This window comes from Cricetulus griseus, unplaced genomic scaffold (genome assembly GCF_003668045.3).
Source record: "Cricetulus griseus strain 17A/GY unplaced genomic scaffold, alternate assembly CriGri-PICRH-1.0 unplaced_scaffold_26, whole genome shotgun sequence".
NCBI lineage: Eukaryota > Metazoa > Chordata > Mammalia > Rodentia > Cricetidae > Cricetulus > Cricetulus griseus.
Genome location: NW_023276986.1, coordinates 98,021 through 109,811, shown reverse-complemented (window position 1 = coordinate 109,811; position 11,791 = coordinate 98,021). Strand labels below are relative to the sequence as shown.

The following is an 11,791-nucleotide window of genomic DNA, read 5'->3' as shown; positions in this document are numbered from 1 at the left end:
GGAACATTGGCAAATCTACTTCTTGATATAGAGTTTGCTCAAGAGTGGCAGAAAAGATCTTGGGAGTAGAAGTATGAGTGTTTAAGAACAAGGAATCCATATGTGAGAAGACGTCTTCCTCTTGAATATTTATAGCCTAAGGCTGATAGCCTAAAAGAGATCTCCTATGGAGACCAGATAATTCCTCATTGTGTGCTGTACCTCATAAACATGCTGAGGTTCTGTGTTGCAAAGGGTAACAGAACCCCACGTGATCCCATATCAACTCTACTTTTGACTCAATAATTTTCCTTCATTCCCTTGGTGAACCTAATCACGGATCTAGTTTCCAAGAAGTGTTGGTTAAGCACATGAACACTGAGAACTGGGGACAAATATTGTATGGAACACATTTTCTGTATATGGTTGATACAAAAAAAAAGATAGTGGTATGTGGGCATCAATGGAGTAAAGAAAATGTCCATACATGGCAGTAGAGCATGTGGAAACACTCTCCACCTAATATTAGAGGATTGAATCTTGGACTGGGAGGAACAGAGCTCTGATCTAGCATGAAATTCTACTTCACTTTATAAAAACAAAAAAGCACTTCCAGTCAATAAGACAATCTTATTGTGAGTAGCATCAAAATTAAAAAAAAATTATCTAAAGTCATGTGGTAAATTAACAATGTACAGTGGAGAGAATCATTATTTTCTGGCAGGAAAACTTTATTGAAAATTAACTTCCCTCATTTGTTTACATACCTTCTTGCTATTTATGATACAATGGCAGTGTTGAACATTTGTGAGAGATACTGGAAAGACTACAAAAGAAGCTATTTAGCCCTTTAGCTGGACTCTGAGTGTTCCTGTAAGGCCTAAACAGAGGGATTCTTCTTGGCAGGCAGGACTGGCTATGTTTGGAGCACTTCAGGGTGCCTGACACTGCTGTCTTGTTTTGGCAGATGCTGGTCAAGTAGTTCTCCAAATGTTGTCCATGGACTTCTCTAATAAAGGTGTTTGGCTCACCTGGCAACCAAGGACCAAGAATTGTGACATTGGATCTGCTATGGACAAAATCCAGTTTTCAAAGTACCCTCTGACATTTTGACAGTACTTGTGCCCAAAATATGTGACCCACTTCCCTTGTCTTGTAGTCACATCAAGTGGAGATGCAGAGCCTCTATAAGTTCAGCTTCTTGGCATTCTTCCATAATCTACGGGATAGGGTGTGTGAAGCCTTTAATGCAATAGAAGAGTGACATGAGGGGAGAGTTCCAAGTATGTGCATGCTAAGAACAGCGTTAGCTACTTGTAGCAGAGTTTTCTCTGCTTTCCCTAGGCCAACCAGGACAGGACTTGGTAGTTTCTACTGAGAAAAACCAAGTTCCCTGATGTGACTCACAGTCCTGAGGGCAGGGCTGTTGCCTTGTCTCTCTGTCTGAGGGGTTACAAAGAACCTGTCAGATTATGATGAATGCTAAACCTCTATTAACATGATTCAAATAAGTCCTTCCTTTTAAAACTCTTTTTATAAAAATTCAGTGATTTTAGTTATTAACAGAGAATTTACTAATAAAAAGTCTGTTATTTCCAGAAAGTAGATATTAAAGATTGGGATTCTCTCATGTTCAATTAGACAGCTAGTCTAAGGTTGAGAGCCTCCAAAGTCTGTTGCTCTGAAGCATTTCCAGAAAATGCAGTATTGCTCTTCTGATGTACTTGAGTCCCTCTAACACCCTTTTCGGGATTTGCTATCCCTTACCATGGTACCAGGCCATGCATCCATATGCAGATGCATGAAGATATTTAATCTTTTTTTTTTCGAGACAAGGTTTCTCTTTGACTTTGGAGACTGTCTAGAACTAGCTCTTGTAGATCAGGTTGATCTGGAACTCACAGAGATCTGCCTGCCTCGGCTTCCGAAGTGCTGCAGATATTGATTCGTATGCTTTTGACTTCAAACTAGTTTAATAAAGTCACCAATTGAGGAAAATGTAATAGAAAATTAGTATCTCAGAGCAATACTTCCAGCAGAGTTAGTAATGATGAGAGGGAAAGACAGTAGATATAATTTTCAACATATTACATAACCTTACTAAGCCAGAGAGTAATCAAAAAAAAAAGGAGGAATGACATTTATACACAGGAATCTTTAAAATCTCTCATTTTACCTAATATACAGGTATCTTCTTTTTCACAATTTTCAGGAACTTAGATGGCTCTCTAGGAAGAGTCTCATTACATAGATGCTTCTGGTGTTTTCTAGACTAATGTTAAGCAGTAACCCATAAACTTGTATAAATTCCTCAATTAGGGACACAGCCATGATATAAAAGAGTTAGAAAAAGAGAATGTAATAGAATGCAACATCGGCCATTTGCAGAGCAACAAATGAAAGGAAGTAAGGAGTACAGAGTAACTATTATTCTTTTGCAGGCAGGTCAGAGCACAAGCTCAGCAAACGAGTATTATTGAGACATGTCTCAGCAGAGATTCTCTAATTTTTTTTATTGATCTTCCTGACCATCTGCAACTACCTTATATAACTTAGTTAATGGCTGAAGAGTAAATTCTAAATTTCTATACCCTTTTAAACTTTATCTCCTATAATAACCCAATTGATTATGCAAGCGAGATGCCTCAGGTGTTATATCCTCTGTCCTTATTTAATTAACATGGAAATGATTTCAAAATTTTGCTGCTAGGGAAAGAAAAATTACCACAGGACATTATATGGCATGGCTGCTTCTATTACAATATCAAAATATACTTGAAGCCAAGGTGAAAGTGAAAAATACTATCAAGAGATTCAGAGACACAGAGGAATGACTGGGTACCCCTATCAGAAATATGTTCTTCCTTTGTGAGTTTTTGTTATGACTTTATCAATTTGGGAGGAAGTTCATAATAATCTTGACTGTAATAAGTTGTAAAATCTTTTTTCCAACTTTTTTATTTGAATTAGAAACAGGATTGTTTTACATGATAATCCCATTTCCCTTCTCCCACCCGTCCTTCCCTACCCCCCCAACTAAAACCTTATCTGTCACATATCTTTTCTGCTTCGCCTGGATGGTGAAGCCTTCCATAGGGTGCCATCAGAGTTTTTTGTTTCCTTTGGGGTAGGTCGTAGGTCCACCCCCGTGTTTCTTGGCTCAGGGAGTATTCCTCTATATGGCCTAAGCTCCCAAAATCCACACCTATGCTAGGGATAAATAAGTAAATAAATAAATAAATAAATCTCATAATCAGAGGAGAGCATTTAAGGTAGCCACTCCTCCATTGCTGAGATAGTTAGCTGGTGCCATCTTTGTAGTTCTCCAGACATTCCCTAATGCCTGATTTCTCTGTAAACCAAAAATGTCTCCCCCTATTATGATATCTCTATTCTTGTTATTATATTTTCTGACTCATATTTTCTGCTCTCTCATGTCCTCGGCATCCCTCTTCCTCTCCCCTTCTCATTCTCCTAGCTCCCTCCCCCATCTTCCCGTGCTCCCATTTTGCTCAGCAGATCTTGAACCTCTCCCTTTCTCCAGGGGACCATGTAAGTCTTTCTAAGGGACCTCCATGTTTATTAGATTCTTTGGGAGTGTGGATTGTAGGCTGGTAATCCTTACTCTATGTCTAAAATCTTTAGACTTCAGGGAGCAATATAATCTAGAAATATGGTACAGCAGAAATTATGTGGAGAATCTGGCAGCACTGGTGACTGTAGAATACTTGATACAATGTTGTCACCCTTCCTTATCTGGGAGCAAGAGCTACATGGTTGGAACAGCTCATTAAAAGTGTTCAGATCAGTAGATGATGCTCAGACACATGAAAATTTTGAGGAATTTGGTTAAACTGGAAACAACTGACAGGCTGATTCATCTCAGTAAGTCAGCCAGGGCCTGTGACCCTAGCTATCCTATGGCAGACAAGGAGTGTGCAAATTTTTCTCCAATAATTGTGTTGGGCCAAATGGGCAACATCAATATTATTCTTTGAAAACATGCTATTGTAATGTGATCAATTTCAGTTGTAATTCTACTCCTTTGATGCTTTTATATGCTTCAGGTGACAAAATGTCTTCTTTTAAAATTCCATTTCATGACATACTAGGTGAGAGGAAGCACTATAATATCTAGAACCACCAAAAACAGAGTTTGGATTTTTAATAAAAACAGGCTTTGTCATAACTAACCTGTACTTTTCAGCTGAGTCATCTGCCTTACTCTGTTTGTGTTTTCTTTGCTATATATCTTTCATCAATGGCAGCCATAGTAACTATTTGTCCTTGTACCTACAGATAATTATGGTGTTTATCCCCTCATCAAGGAAACTCTTTTGCAAAAGGCAGTGATCACTAATGAAAACTATAACTAATAAAAATGCAGAGGTGTAAGGTCAGTTCCAGTGGATACAACTAGTAAACATGCCCATACTTAAGAATCAGGTAACATTGATAAAGAGAACACGAAATATTATAAGAACCAAAGGATCAGAAACTTTGTTGTGAGATTGTATCTCCTAGAACATCAGCAGCTATACCCATAAAGTCTCAAGATTACTCCTTAAATGTTACCAGAAGTAAAAATGCATGAATGAAAGTGCCAACATGCAATGGGGAAACCCAAGATCCTGAACCCGACATGTAGAATTATAGGCAACTGAGCAATTCACAGAGCAGGAGGGGTGGTCAGTCTAATGGAAAGAAAATAACAATTAGTTGTCCACTACCAAAAGATCAGTCAGGAAAACATATTTATATGTAACATTATATTGATTAAATGTTAGTTTAGGCATATATATTCAAATATATAGATAAAAAGCTATGAATATGAAGGAGAACAAGGAAGTTTTGGAAGGAGGAAAGGGAAGAGAGAAGTGTGAGATTAAATTACATTTTCAACATAAACAAAAATGAAGAAATGCAAGAAAAGGCATCAGTGACCTTCTGGGAGACATGTTTGAAGCATTCTTAGAATCTGTACCATATGTACCCACATATTTCACTTAATATGAGAAATTTTGAATATTAAGTTCATGAGCAGTGCATTTATTGCCATCAATACTTGAGACTATTTCATTCATTAATATTGTAAAGAGCAAAATACTTAGCTAAGTGGTAGTGCTTGGCACATGGCAGTATGTGTTAATTTCCTCCCAACCCTACTCCTTCTCTTACACACACACACACACACACACACACACACAATAAAACTACACACTTACAGAGAGAGAGAGACAGATAGACAGACAGAACACAATGAGATTAGGGGTAACCATTTAAATGAATGTGCCTTGATATATATATATATATATATATATATATATATATATATATTCTATGCAATATATAGAATATTATAGAACATATATTCTATATTGTATAGAAAATGCTAAAAATCTTTATAAGGTACATTATTTCAATTTCTCTTCCTACTGTATTCTCATTCAGAATTTATGCATTTATTTGAAAATATAAAATTCATACTCACTTTCTATAGTTTGATGGCAGTAATTTAATTTTTTCCCTAGAAACAAAGGATTTCAACATCATATTCAGGTCAAGGATATGGACACCTTGACCTTAACATAGTGATTATATCATTGATCTAATCATAAAATCCTAGTGTGAGGGTCCATATAACCTGTGATTCACTTACTTCCCTGTATTTTTGAGGGGAAAATAATCAGTTTATATTCACATTTTAAATGAAATAAAATGGTTAGTATTGTGTACACCTTGACAGGCCTTCATCTAACCCTTACTATTTAGTTCTTTCATGGGGCAATCAGTGTTTTCTCTCATTGCTGCCTTAGGATACATATGTTAGGATACATATATATCACCCCTTATCTGAAAAGCTTAGTGATGTTGGCTTCTGTTGCTTGACCAGGCCCTGCTGCAAAAGGCATAAGACCCACACTCCTACTTCCTCTACAACCGTTAGAGATGGATTCCTAGTTCTGACAATCTCTAGCAGGTGCTGTTTTGCAACTCCCATGTCAGTCTAAATTATTCAGATTTTTCACAGCCACACATACATCATATTAAATGCTTGAAATATGCATTTCCCTAATCCAATTTTCACTCAGCTTTATCCCATCATTTCTGGTTGTTGAGAAGGCCGCTGTTCACCATTCTCTTGAGGCAGATGCAATACCATTGCTATTGCATCCTATGAGGCCAGAAATGCATAAATCTTGAGCTGTAGCCAAAGCACTCATGCTCAAAGGCTTTCACCTACAGAAATTAATCTGGAGTCCCTCAGCATCTCTTTCACTCAGATGAGTAATATATTTTGCAGCTGGGCCACATCAAGCAAGGAAGTTGTTTTTGTTAGGGTCTGAATCACTGTGTGAGGAATATGTGTATGTTGCAAGCAGTAATAAATTCCTAAATCCTCTGGATCCACTCTGCTGATCTTGAGTGTGAAGTCTGTCCCTGAGCCACTTCCACTGAATCTGTCTGGCACCCCAGAAAATCGATTGGAAACCTTGTAGATCAGGAGCTCTGGAGACTGGCCTGGTTTCTGCAGGAGCCAATTCATATAGGTGTTTCCATTACTATGTACAAGGCTCTGGCTAGACTTGCAAGAGATAGAAACTGAATCTCCAAAGCTGACAGGCATGGAGAGTGGAGTTTGGGTCATCACAGCATCACTGATAGAGGCTGAAATATTTAGAAAGAAGTGCAAAGTTACAAAGAAATTTAATGAATAATCATTGTTGATATTTATTTCAATAGATGCTTATTTTTACAAACTATGCACTTTTTACAATTACATACAATATTTTGTATACAACAATACCTCTTTTGATAAAACATGTGAATTGAAATCCCTCCAGAGTTTACAGGCATAATTTATACGACAGTTTATCTGTGTCACAATCTTAATTAAAGTACAGATTTTCTCCCATCTGTAATCACCCACTCACAAATATGAACACTCATGTCCCACCCTGGGTAATAATATCTGTTCTTTCATATATGGACAGAACACTTGTAATCATCAGTAATACTCAGAGTTCATCCTCTCTTCCCATTCTCCAATCTCACTTCCCTCTGTCCTCACCAGGTATCCAGAACAAAAGCAGCACCAATAGTTGAACAGGCAACTTCATTTTGAGGAGGCAGCCTTAGGAGACTGATTAGTCAACACAAGAAAATATCTGTGCTTTTATCTGAGACAAGGAAGTATAGGGATTCTCACGGGAGCATTATGCAAAGGCCTGGGTGAGTGGTGCCTTATAGATACAGGGAAGAGTTATGCAGGCTTCTCATTATTGCAAAAAGCACATAAACTCTCTTCTATGCCAGGAATGACAATACATAAAAAATGTGGCACTTGATGAGAAAAGACCAAGCTAAAACTGTACATTAGAACAACCCCAGTAACACAATAAGTTATGTATTACAGAAAAACTGGAAGGACTGAAAATGAAGGTGCATGTAGATAGTGAATCGATGTGCTTTGAATGGCTATTCATTTCCTCCCCATTCATCAGTTTTACAGAGAAATAGATTTCTTTTTAAGAATTTCATATATAGAACTTAGGAGCTGACTTTCCTGTGTTTAGTAAATTTGTCTCCACAAGAGAAGGAAAAATACCAGAAATGTGTATATTAAGTGATTATTATGAAAACATAAAGACAATGGATACTAAAAATAATTTTTCTGGGATGTATGGTTTAAGGACACTGAAAGTGACTGAGAGGCCTCTGGTGTTTGTGGTAAATGGTATTTCATGGGTGTTTTCTAACATAACTTTATATGAATTAGATACATATAACATTTTATGTCACAAATATACACTATTGAAATGATCTTTTGATATTTTTTATTTATTTATTATGTGTTGTATGGATATGTGTATAGATATGTTCATTCCATGGCATGCACATCAATTTCAGAAGACAAGGCATGGGAGTCAGTCCTTTTCTATGATGTTGGTCTAGGAAAATCTCAAGTAGTTATCTTGGTCAGAAGCACTTTTTTCATTGAGACATCATACCAGTTTATACGGTGAAATGGCTTTAGTATGATGTTTTGACAGAAACGGTGTTGGGAGCTTGATTGGTTGATCAGCAGTTAAGATTGCATTCTGTTCATTCAGAAGACATGAGGTTCACCAATATAAATGTGCTCACTGTTTTCTATAATCTAGTTCCAGAGACTCCAACATACCTTTCTGTTTTCTATGGGCACCTTCATGCAAGTGTACTTACACACATAGAGACACCAACCCATATACATGAAGTTAAAAATAGATAAGGCTCTTTCTCACAAACAAAAAGATAGTGTGTACACAGTTGATAACAGAGAATGTTTATCTCTCAGAAATAGAATTTAGAATTCTAGGGAATATGTTGTTAAAATTTTGTGAAAGCATTGGTCCTGGCTGATTGTGTGTGTGTGTGTGTGTGTGTGTGTGTGTGTGTGTGTGTGTGTGTGAATTTGACACAAGATGATGACATTTGGTTGAAAGAACTCTAGTTAAAAAATGTTTCCATCATTTTCACCTCTAAGCAAGTCTGTGTGCTATTGTCTTGATTAATATTAGATATAGGAAGACCCACCTCAGGCTAGACTGTGCTAATCCTGGACAGGTGATGGTGGGCTGTATAATAATGCATATTGAGCAAACCATGTGTAGTAATCCAATAAAAAAAATTGCCATTGTTGCTGCATTTGTTTCTGCATCCTAGTAACTTCCTTGCTTGCATTATAGCCCTGAATTTCCTTCATTATAGACTGTGAAGTGGAACTGTAACCTGACCTTTGCTCTCCTAGTTGCTTTTGTTCGTGGTAGCTAGCACAACAATAAAATGCCACCCAGAACAGATCTCCAGACTTATTACATGGCTCTTATACTCAATGAGGAAGATAGGCTTTTTAAGAGAAAGGCTGTCTTAAGATCTTAGGAAACAATGAAGGCAGTCAATATCAGATTTTCCTTTTTTTTTTTTTTCGAGTATTACTAAGACTCACCCTGTTAAGAGTCTTCTCCATACAGAAAACTGAATTCTGTTAGATTCTTGTTAGATTATTTATTATTTTTTGGTTATTTTCAAGACAGGTTTTCTCTGTGTAGCTTTGGAGCCTATGCTGGCACTCACTCTGGAGACCAGGCTGGCCTCAAACTCACAGATATCTTGCCTCTGCCTCCTGAGTGCTGGGATTAAAGGCATGCACCACCAACACCCGGCTCTTGTTAGTTTTTAATGAAAATCTATTCACCTTATAGACCTCTATGTTCTATAGCCATCAAAATTGAGCATTCCCCCTAGGGAACAAAAGTAGACTCACATTTTCATTATCCCAGTCCTCTGAGCCTTATTTGGAGATTGTCACTTGATACTGTGGTGCAGTGTCAGATCTACATAGCAAAGTCAGTCAGCTGGTGAACTCTAACCAAATTGGGGGGAATGTTAATTCCTACATACATAAACCCATGATGGTATTAAATAGTACTTGAAAATTTTGTCAACTTAACATGGTTTAGAAGGGCTGTTATTGGATGGCAACCATTATACTAGATGATATAAAAATATACAAAATTCTAATAAATATTGAATACTTTATTCCCAAAGTATAAATTAATTGAAACCAAGAGAGCTAGAATATACAATTTTTAAATGAGAAAATTAGGTCCTATATACAAATCTTTCTGTTTAATTATTTGATTTATATTGTAAATTATGAATTTTGTGTTTGGGACTCAGATAAAATGACTAACATTATTTAAAACAAAAACAAAACCAGCCTGCAATACACAACCCCAGAGAATCCAGGATATAAGGAGGACCCTAAGAGAGACATACATGGACCCTCCCCCACAGAAGGGTAAACAGACAGGATCACTTTAGTAAATTGGAATGGTAGGGGAAGAGGAAAGGGGACGGGAGAAAATGAGTGGATAAGAGAACATTAGGGATTCCCAAGATTGAGTTGGAGAAAGGGTAGAAAGGGAGAACAAAAAAAAGAGATACCATGATAGAGGTAACCATTATGAGGTTAATGAGATTCCTGGCACTAAAGAAATTCCTATGAATCCACAAGCATGACTCCAGCTAAGAATCTAAGCAATAGTGGAGAGGGTACCTTAACTACCCTTATCCTATAATTAGATTGATGACTTTATTTGCCATCATAGAGCCTTCATCCAGTAACTGATGGAAGCAGAAGAAGAGACCCACAGCTAAGCACTGAGCTAAACTCCTTGAGTCCAGTTGTAGAGAGAGAGGAGTGGTAATATGAGCAAAGGAGTCAAGTCTATGTTGGGGAAACCCACAGAAATAGCTGACTTGAGTAAGTGGGAGCTTACTGACTCCAGACTGACAGCTGTATAAGACTGAAATAAGGCCCCTGAATTTGTGGGCCTTGGGCAGTTTATGAGGCCATTGAAAGTGAAAACAGTAATTATCCCCATGACATGAGCTGGCTTCTTGTAGCCTATTATCTGTGGAGGGATTGTTGTAATCCAGGCAAACCTGACTCTGACTCTCACCCACCTGTGCATGGCAGGTGTATGTACCATGACCCTTGAAATGGAAAGCTACACCCACCCACTTTCCTTCTCTCTTCCATGCTGTTCCTCTGAAGGGGCAGAAAGCACTTTTCCTCTCTCTCCCTTCTCTCTCTCTCTCTCTCTCTCTCTCTCACTCTCTCTCTCTCTCTCTCTTTCTCTCTGTCCCCCTCCCTCTCTTCTTTCTTCCGTCCTCCATTTCCATCTAATAAAACTTCTCAGTTAAGCTCCCTCTGCTTGGCATGTTTGTCCCTTGCCAGCCATGGAATCCACCAAGCTCCCCCTTGCCCAATATTCTGATTTTGAAAGAGAAAAAATAAGTGAGTGGAGTTTTTCTTTTAAATGGCCAAGGAATATACAACTGCCATTCTCAGGTAGGTGAGAGTTGGCGCCAGGTAGCCTAGATTACAACAGCAATATAAAAGTATACTTCTAATAAAGACATTTGTCATTGATTGCATTTTAATGAACATTCATAGAAATCATAAATTTTATCATTATTACAATGTAAAATCATATTTGGAGATACTACTTTCCTTTGCTCATTATTAATTCAAGGAAAATGTATGAAATGCCACATGGAGATATTCATTGAACAGCAAAACAGAAAGCTGAATAAAATAAAATAAGGTATTGGTGGTTAGGATACATACCAGTAGTATTATGTGTTAAAAAGTGAAACCTAAACCTAACTATTACATGTATGAGAGAAAACAATAAATGTTTTTAAAGTGACATGACATTTGTTTAAAATAAGAAGAATAATATTATAAAATATTGTGTTTTCTAGTAGACAGAAATATTTGTCATCCAATTTGGACTTACAGAAGCTCAAATATAAAACTGGCAAGAACTGCTCATTAACTGATACAACAGGATAAAGTCTAGTCCTCCAAAAGATGGGTCAGAGGTTCATTAATATCAATCATGATTGACTATTATTTATTTATTTATTTATTTATTTATTTATTTGTAAACTAGTCCACAATACAGAGAAGTTTCATCTATAAGCTAGCAATTAAAATACATCAAACTAAATTGGATATATAGTTATAATACATGACATATATACATAAATAATATTTTTCCTGTAGCATGACAGGAAAACATTGTGCATTGTGCCATTTTCTCCCATCTGCAAGTATTTCTGTTGGGTTGCAAGGTATGTCAATGATCCTTTGATTTTTTGTTTTAAATAATGAGATCGTCATTAGAATGGCAGCCCAGTCCATTCTCTGAGTTTATTGTGTCTTCCTCTGCTAGTCACTTGATGCACTATCCATGGC

The 11,791-nt window shown here is 37.1% G+C and overlaps 1 gene segment (V, D, J or C); it reads right to left on the bottom strand.

Moving 5' to 3' along the window:
* Nucleotides 1-6,259: 6,259 nt before the first annotated feature.
* Nucleotides 6,260-7,100, bottom strand: LOC113838984. The segment is given in 2 exon segments: nt 6,260-6,648; nt 7,052-7,100. Coding segments are annotated over 2 exon segments (438 nt in total).
* Between the last annotated feature and the right edge of the window lie 4,691 nt (nt 7,101-11,791).